The sequence below is a fragment of the Hippocampus comes genome, unplaced genomic scaffold (genome assembly GCF_001891065.2).
Source record: "Hippocampus comes isolate QL1 unplaced genomic scaffold, H_comes_QL1_v1.1 scaffold41, whole genome shotgun sequence".
NCBI lineage: Eukaryota > Metazoa > Chordata > Actinopteri > Syngnathiformes > Syngnathidae > Hippocampus > Hippocampus comes.
The window spans coordinates 2,549,993-2,559,100 of NW_017805153.1; the positions used below are offsets into that span (position 1 = coordinate 2,549,993).

At 44.6% G+C, this 9,108-nt stretch overlaps 2 protein-coding genes across 5 annotated transcripts in view; one reads left to right on the forward strand and one right to left on the reverse strand.

The window, feature by feature from the left end:
• plcg1 (phospholipase C, gamma 1) overlaps positions 1-4,830 on the forward strand; it is a 37,439-nt gene extending 32,609 nt beyond the window's left edge. For all 4 annotated transcript variants that reach the window (XM_019868471.1, XM_019868470.1, XM_019868472.1 and 1 more), the window contains 5 exons: positions 1,654-1,768; positions 2,583-2,744; positions 2,848-2,930; positions 4,448-4,710; positions 4,786-4,830. In XM_019868471.1, the coding sequence (XP_019724030.1) occupies positions 1,654-1,768; positions 2,583-2,744; positions 2,848-2,930; positions 4,448-4,710; positions 4,786-4,828 (666 nt within the window). In that variant the 3' untranslated portion in view covers positions 4,829-4,830. The remainder of the gene's footprint in view (positions 1-1,653; positions 1,769-2,582; positions 2,745-2,847; positions 2,931-4,447; positions 4,711-4,785) is intronic.
• Positions 4,831-6,962: 2,132 nt separating this feature from the next.
• Positions 6,963-9,108, reverse strand: part of zhx3b (zinc fingers and homeoboxes 3b) — a 19,622-nt gene continuing 17,476 nt past the window's right edge. The window contains exons 6-7 of the mRNA XM_019868474.1: positions 7,374-7,623; positions 6,963-7,294 (exon numbers count right to left, since the gene is read on the reverse strand). Of these exons, the coding sequence (XP_019724033.1) occupies positions 7,284-7,294; positions 7,374-7,623 (261 nt within the window). The 3' untranslated portion in view covers positions 6,963-7,283. The remainder of the gene's footprint in view (positions 7,295-7,373; positions 7,624-9,108) is intronic.

Here is a 9,108-nt window from a genome sequence, read left to right on the forward strand (position 1 = left end):
ATTGGTTGAAATCAAAAGACGCGCTTGCGTACATGTTCGCGCTGAAGCACGCACAGCAGAGAGCAGCGGACTATCTACTGCTGAGGCTCGCTTAGCTTGAGTGGCGTCACCACAACAGTAATACCCTTGCCTCGCATTCTCATGGCCTCGCCATATCTTGGAGATTTCGAAATTTCGGCCCGAACGGAAGCCACATAGGGTACACGTGTGCACACAAAAGGAAGATTAATCATTGAATGTCGAGTATTTGAATAGCGTTTTGTGTAAACTAATTCATGCTTGATCGGCCAGTGCGTGCGTGCGCGTGCGTGCGTGCGCGCGTGTGTGTGTGTGTGTAACTTTTTTAGTATCCCATTTTAATTTTAATTTTTATTTAACAGGAACAATATATAAGACATTGCCTTCTAAAATTTGGATAATTATATGCATGTAAAACATTTAGCTTCAGTGTATTTGCAATTTTAGTCCTCAGAAAAGTCCACTTTCATCTCTGATAAAGTACAACCGAACTCAGTTTTGCTTCCGTTGCCTTTTTAAAAATGTGTTTTTAAGTGTGTGTCCGTATGTCTTAGCTGCTACCGTATGCTTTAAGCTAACATACCTGGTATGTTTTAGCGTGCATGCATGCCACCGTATGCTTCAAGCTAACGTGTTTTTAGCGTGCGTGCATGCATGCCATATGTTTAAGCTGGCGTATGTTTTACCATGCCTGGCTGCGCCCAATAATACAGTGCGTTTTGTGTACGTGTCAAATACAGAAATAGCACCCGTTACTGAGACTGCGCCCAACAATACGGTGCGCCGAATGGTCGTGAAAATACGGTACATGTTCCAAAAGGAGTGGGAAGAAGTGAGTTACTTGGTCCCGCCCCTTATTCGTCAATCGTACTGTACCTCATTAGTATTCATCCTGATGATTACTATAATCATTGGAATCATTTACTGAACCTCTTCGATTACATTATCAAATGTCTTTATGAGACAAATTAATTTTCAATCAGTATTAATGTAACTGCTATTTGTAGTCTGTATCCTTGATGTTTTTTTTTTCCATACGACATTCATACAAAACAGTTGACACCAAATTAACAACCCAGTAAGTCACTAATTAAATGAAATGATCATTATGATGATGCTTAGCAATCCCCTCCCTCCTGACCTCCATTCCTGGATATACTGTATTGCAAATCTCTGTCAATTGGACTACATTTGTCCACAGTTTCAACCCCCCATAGTATTTGTTGTGGCCTGTGACTGACTGGCGACCTGTTCAGGGTGTGTGTGTGCGTGCGCGCGTGCATGCATGTGTCTGGATATCATGTCACATCACACAGGTGATGGTAATATATTTACCATATTCACTTGCCACGCCATGCAACTGAGGCTGGGTCCTTTGCGCTCTTAAAGAGAAAATAACCAGGTGATGTGCAAGTTTATTTGAGCAGATCTTGTAATCAGTCCAGTTTTGTTGCTATCGGAGCAATAAAAATATCCTTATTTTTTTCCCCAATTTTGATCCAGCAAGTAGTTATTGTGCATCCGTAGTTATGTTGTGAGGTGGCTTAACTATTTTAACCTTGTGGAGCACTTTGTAAGTTCTTTCCATGAGAAGTGTGATGTAAACAAAAAGCATTTTCTGATCTCTTTTTAAAGGTGTTGGGTGCAAGGCACCTACCCAAACACGGGCGTGGCATTGTTTGTCCTCTAATCGAGATTGAGGTGTGTGGGGCCGAGTATGACAGCACCAAGCAAAAAACGGATTCAGAAGGTGGGTATTGAATTGCAACACAAAACAATTGACAAATAGACATGAATCTCCTGTTGCTCCTGGACCTGGGCAAATATTTATTTTAATGTACAGTTAATGCCAGGAGACAGCAATCGATCTATTTCTCTAGTAATCATATGCTGTCTTAGATTATGCAGTATTACTGTTCTCCCTTAGCTTCTCACTTTCGCACTATCTGAGCCATACCATTTTGGTGTCCAAGGGAATTGCAGTTTTAACAGTAAATGGCCCACATTTGTGGCAGTACTTCCAAAGTCAATATGGTATCAAAAATGGAAACGCAAGCTTTTTTGGTTGACCTCTGTATGTGATACTAGCTGGGTTTTCATTGCCCTCAGAAATGTGCAAAATACAAATTACGCAATATTAAACTGGTCATGGAAACAAAGACACTTCGAAAAACATCTCAAAAATTGTCACAGTAGAAGTATATTGCAAAAGTGTTGTGGAAAAACATTTTCCGCGTTTCCACATCATGTCACAACGCCTCCAGCAGCCATGAACAACAATTGCTGGTTCAACGTGGACAGAGGGAATGGGGGTTTTTGCCGAGGCAGGGCGGGACACGGCCGGAGAGCAGTCCTCGCCAATCAGAATAGTGTTCAATGTGCAGATAGTTTGGAGTAATTGTGTTTCAGCTGTTGAATAAATACGTTTTGAAATTGATGAATAAACATTTTTCAGTCTCACTCGAAGTATGACTGATGATGATGATTGACGTGATTCTTATTTTTTCCATAACCGTGTTGTGTTTTATTCATTGTTTTGTCTGTTGTACTCTGTCCCGTTGCAGCCGATAATGGTCTGAACCCCACATGGCCCAAAAAGCCGTTCCAGTTTGCAGTAAGCAACTCGGCCTTTGCTTTCCTGCGCTTTGTGGTCTACGAAATCGACATGTTCAGTGACCAGAACTTCCTGGCTCAGGCCACGTTCCCGATTCACAGCCTGAAGACGGGTATGCACGGCAGCACTCCCACTTCTCCATTTGTGCCACTTGCTAGCATCTTACAGCATCACCAACGACCTTGTCTGACCTCTTGTATTATACATTGTGCCAGGTTATCGCTCTGTCCCTCTGAAGAACAGCTTCAATGAGGATCTCGAGTTGGCCTCATTGTTGGTCCACATCGTCAGAGGAAGAGTAAGCAATTATCATATGCTAGCGGGCCTGTTGTTGTGGACTTCCTGCAGCTTCGATGTTGTGCCGTTATCTACTGCCCAAGTCTTGATCCACATTTGAAAGCGGCCTGATTTGTTTCTGTTTTATTTTTGTCCTCTTGACACTGCCACGAGACAAAACAGAATTGTGACACGTTCCCATGCATGTTTTTAAAATGTGGCGGAAGTGAGGGACGGATGTGAACATCGTCTATGTGTCCATAGGTGGCGCTTCTGCCACTCTGACTACTCACAAATGACTAATAACCCTGAAATTGAATTGAATTGAAATCATTTCGGTCAGCAGTTGGTAACTTTACAACTGTTTGCCGTAAGCACATAAAAAAACTTGGAAGTTACATCAAACATGTTACTACACCTACAAAGACACCAACACGGAATTCATTGTAGCTGCACGACGCCGCATGGAAACAGTCTGGCCAACTTCTTGCCGCTACGGACGGCTATTGTGAGCCAAAAATCACAGGCTTTTCCAGGCGCCATCTTGCAGCTCATCGTTCGCTGTCGGTGGTGCAGAATTCAATGCCTTTCTGTCAATCTTTCCATCATTTCTTTGGAACATATACTGTGACAATGGGCACACACGCGTGGTTGTAGGGTGTGACAAAGGTGTGGCGCGCCAAGACACGGAAAGTATGGGCTGAGAAAGTGCCTCGATGTAAGTTTATTCTCTTTTATGCTCTCTGATGGAACAATGAATGAAAATCATGAGACAAGGCATGGGAGTGAGTTCAGCTACAACATTATTTGTTTGAATCCTGGACGGAATTAGTGGTGTTGAAATTTGATGGATCGAGCGACTATTATTTCAGCCATTTCATAAAGGGTGTGTTCTGAGTTGTATCGGCGCAACGTTTTGAGTAGACAAAAGTTGCTTGAAGGACTGGAGCGCCTCACATTCTGGTCATTGTGAGAAAGATTGAAAATAATGGTCTGAGTCCATTAGATATTTTTGAAATATGCGGCCGGCCCACCTGTGTCGGTCCCTTCCTGATCTTCTCGATTTAAAAAAATGTATTGGTGTCTATCTTGTGCTTGTATGACACCGTCCATTGTTCTAATCAGGGAAAAATAATTAAACCAGTGGTAAAATCACCTTCCAGTCCATATTTACAGCAATTTTCATGATGTGCTTGTGATTCTTGAGGGCCTAGGAAAGAAACGCGCACCAAATAAGACGGCATGTGTGGACTGTCGCATAGGGTGCAGCATGCAGGCTGGCCTGCAAGATGGCGCCTGTCAAGCGAGTTGGCCAGACTGTTTATATACAGCGCTGATCATGCAGACATAAACCAAAAAGAATAGTCTTCTTCTGCCGTAAATTGCTGTAATCCTGTTTTTTCCTTGATGATAAAGAATATATGCCTGTGTATATTCTTATCTAATTCACCCACATATGTGGTTCTAAAATTTGTGTTGAAGTAGTCGTTGCTTTAAACTTGTAGTATTGATGTTAACCGTTAGCATTTCCATCCACAGGATGAAAACGGCGAGATCGCGTGCCCGTTCTCCATGAGCTCGTCGAGTGCTGCGTTGGCTCACGCGGGACGAGAACGTTTCGGAGAGCATGGCTCGGCATCGTCCGTGTCCTCCGTGTCGCCCGTGCCGCAGTCGCCCGCCCAGGCTGTGGCCGCGTACAGGGGCCGGGAGGGCTCCTTCGACTCCCGCTACCAGTCGCCACTCGATGACTTCAGGGTGTCGCAGGAGCCGCTGCTCGACCACATGGACGCGCAGAACAGAAGGTGCATCCAAGGGGGCGCGAGGAACGATCACGAGGTCTCAGACATGCTGACTGTTGGTCTTTGTCCCCTTTTCAGGATGCTGCGGCGGACCAGAGTGGGCGGAGAGAACCGCGTCTGAATCAAAAAGCCGGCCCAACCGCACCTTGTGCTGACCCCCCCGACCTGATCCCGCCCCCAGCCCCAATCATCACGCCTTTGCCCGTACTGATGATGTCACTGACTGCTGTGAACAGTTTCCATGGAAACGCCACCACCGCTTTAGCCTACATTTCAGGCAGCTCATTCGCTCCCCACACCACCACCCCGTCCGCCCAGCCCGCTCAACATCGGGAGGGAGGGACCGCGACACCAGAGAGGAAGCTGGTTGCTGCACACAGGAAGGGGGTGGGGGTGGATTGAAAGTATTTCCTGTTCCGGGCTGTTTACTCATCTCTGTGTGTGAAAATGTATTTATTCCTGCTGTGCTGTCGGCTAGAGGACAGCGGCTCCCGACGTGCTCTCAAAGAGCTCCCGTCTCCCCTCATTTTAATTATTCCAATTATTTAAACATTCATAATGTGATCTTTCCATTTTCTTTCTATGTATATGTGTAAAACACGAGGGCTCTGCGACTGTTTGAACATTTCTCTCTCTTTGTGCTTCAGGGGATGTTATGCACCTCCTCTTTACATATTGAACTTTTTTTTGTGAAAGGCATCAGGAAGAAGTCATAGCTGGTCATACAGCAGACGCAGCCATTTTCTTTTTTGTTACATTCCAAAAATCACAAACTTGCACACGATTGCGTTTTCGTAGTTGATCATGCCGCTCGATCCTTTAACCAAAATTTCTGGTTGATCTCACTTCAAAGCAGTTGCGATGATGATATGTTTCGGTTCATGATGGCAAACTGTGCCGGCGCCATAATCAGAAAGCCCTCCACTATTGCGAAGCGTGTCGTCAGCATTTTGCTCATTTTTTGGTTTAGCTATCCTGTAGGAGTGGGAAAATATGCCATATTCAAAGCTTCGTCCCATCGCTGCCATCATGCATTTTAGGGAGTTGAGGTTGAACTGACGCTGCGCTTTTATTTAAACGTCGACAGTCTTCGTTCACTCCTGGCCTCTCTGCATGTTTGTAAATTCAAAGCACGCGGATGGCAGTGCTTTTCGGATGGACGTCCTGGTGCCTTCATTGGGTCCACTCGGAGCTTGCGTTCAACTGCCCATTTGTTTTCTCTCTGTCATGATGTAAATTCAGTATTGTGGCTCAGTGTAACAACACAGAGACTCCCAAGCCATAAGGTATCATGAAGAGTTGGAAGTGAGAGCAGTGATGTTCAGGAACACTTTGTTAGGCCACAGAAATACTTTTAGCATCGTGTGTGTGTTTGTGCGCACGAGATATATACTGTGTACCCCGTATTAATTTCCCCCACCAGCTGTCGATGTTGCAGTACTGCAAATGTCTGTCTACACGCCCCCAGCATTCACGGTACACATCTGTTTTGACTGACCGGGTCTCAGCAGCGCGTGATAACACGTTGCCTGTTGCCCTTTAGTCATTTTGGGGGGGTCCCCCCCCCCCCCCCCCCCCAATGGCTTCATGCAGTTTGAGATTGAAAGAGGTCAAATGGTTGAGAATCTCACAAAGCCTGCTTTTGGATATGTGTGCTGTGCAGGGCCCCAAAGCGTCTTGTTTCCTCACTTGACAGTCTTGCCTTTCTGTAATGTGCCTAAAACAACTATGGAGAGGAAGAGTAATCATTTTAATTTTGCCTTTCGTAAGGAACATACTAAATCCTGAGAATAAAATACTTACTTCATACTCACTGTTTTGTCTTTGTCTAATTTGATGGCCATCTTCAAATGTACACAAGAATTTTGGGGAATGAAACATTTCATGAAATACAGTTTATTCTGCAAATACACTTGTAAAAATGATACATTTTACCTAATTAGGAAACCCCGGTAAGTTCGGTTTTACAGTCAAATGTATGCACTCCGTAAAAATAAATGTTCATACACGTCGAGGACGTCAAGGAGCGCTTGATCCTATGATACAAAACTCCCATCTATCAGTTATTTTGGTGTCATGTTCTGAGGATGAATGTATCACATCCTTTGTTTTTACACAATGTACAACTAAATGGACAAAATCAGGAAAAAAAAACAACTTCAGTGCTTCATTTGTCATTTAGACGCTATGAAGAGTCCAACTTGCGCTGCCGTGTCAGCTGCCACAGTCCAGAGGGAGTTAGTGCAAGATGGCAATTGTTTTTTTCTTAAGCTTTTAAGGCTTTAGGAAAGCTCCAGCATCAAAGCACACTAACGATGAATGAGCCGCTTCAGTAAATGTGGATTCCATTCCCAACCACACTTTATTTTACCCTTTTTTTCTTCCACCATTTGAACGGCCAATAAGGAGGAACATTTTGTGCAGCAGAATTTTGGAAAAGGCATGAAGAAAACAAAAGGGTGGAGGTGGAGTGCAAGGCCAGATGTTTGTGTCCATCTCACATGGAGCGGCCAAAGTCACATCCACCCAACGAGGAGGGGGAGGTACAGTTTCAAGGCCCGTTCCCATCGCGTTTGTCAATCTGCTCCTGTCGTGGGTCAAACCAGAAGGAAATACCATTAGAGCGTCATTACGTTTCAGAGCAGATTTCAAGACACACAAGCTACCTTGAGTAGTGTTGTGAGTGTCTCCCTCCCCTGCTTGGCCGCACAGCGACTGCTCAATTTTCTCGTTACTTCCTCTCGGGTGCGGCTCCACGGGGGAGGAGCCTGGTGGCGGCCGCGGCTCAGCTACTGCTGCGCCTGCTGCAGGTTTCAGCGCAGACACTTGCTCTGGTCGAGCTGCAGGTGCCCTGGTGGCGAACCAGTATCTCACCAGATCGGTTGTCAAACCAGTCACCTTTGCCAGTTCCTGTAACTGCAGCCGGAAAGACCAGTGTTCACTGTTGCTCAATAAGTATTTGCACCCCAAAAAAAACAAAACAAAACGCATGCAAATGAATTATTTCAATGCAACACAGAAAGAACCCTTTCTCCTCAAGTACAAAAATGTTGGATGTGGTTTACCGAGTGTGTGTATATTGACACGCTAACACTAAAACCTTGTAAAGTGAATTCAGAGATTTGTTTTGGAATGCACGTTTGACGGCAACAGCTGTTTTTCACCATTTCAATTTCCTGATTTTGTGATTTTGGGCTGTGGCCTAAACGGAACCCAGTTACGCACATTAGCATCTGGCATGAGTCCACATGCGGACTTGACCTTTGTTCCCATCCGTGGTCATCTGGTACAATTGTGAGTTAGTGATAGTAAACCCTTCTTCATTGTGGGGATTTTTTTGAACAGTGGACTACAAACACAATTAAGTTGGGACATTGTGTTAGTCAAATAAAAACACAACATGAGTTGCAAATCATATCCAAACTATATTTTTAGTTTAATACACTACAAAGAAGATATTGAATGTTCAAACTGATAAACTATTGTTTTTAGGAAACAATCATTAATTTCAACTACCATGGCTATGCATTCCAAAAATGCGAGGACAGGTGGCACAAAAGACGGAGAAAGTTGAGGAATGCTCATCAAACACCTGTTTGGAACATCCCACAGGTGAACAGGCTAACTGGGAAGAGTTGGGTACCATGATTGGATAAAAAAGGAGCTTCCCTAAATTGCTTGAATTGTCATTCACAAGCAAAAATGGGGTGAGGTTAACCTCTTTGAAGTGCAGCGTGAAAAATAATCCAACAGTTTTACATTCCTCAATGTACAATTGCAAGGAGTTTGGGGATATCATCATCAGTCACGTGATTTCCGGGTTGAGTGAACGCTGGCGTTGCCTCCCACCTTACCCATAACAATCTCTACGAACAATTCCAGTCTGGTTTCCGTCCCCGTCACAGCACTGAATCAGCCCTCTTAAAAATCACAAATGACCTCCTTATGGCAGCAGACGCCGGTTTAATCTCAATACTCATTCTCCTTGATCTGAGTGCAGCTTTTGATACTATTTCCCACCCCATCCTCTTAAATAGACTCTCCACCATAGGCATCACTCACACTCCCTTACACTGGTTTCATTCCTATCTCTCCGGCCGTTCTCAGTTCATCCAACTCAATTCCTTCACTTCACAGTCCCTCCCTGTCTCTTCCGGTGTGCCCCAAGGCTCTGTCTTGGGACCCCTCCTCTTCATTATTTACCTTCTCCCCCTTGGCAATATTTTCCGTAAATTTGGTATACACTTTCATTGCTTCGCGGATGACACCCAGCTCTACCTCTCCAGCAAACCCGACGCATCCCTCCCACCCTCCTCCCTCTCACACTGCCTTTCAGAAATTAAATCTTGGTTCACACATAACTTCCTCAAACTTAACAGTGATAAAACAGAACTCCTCCTC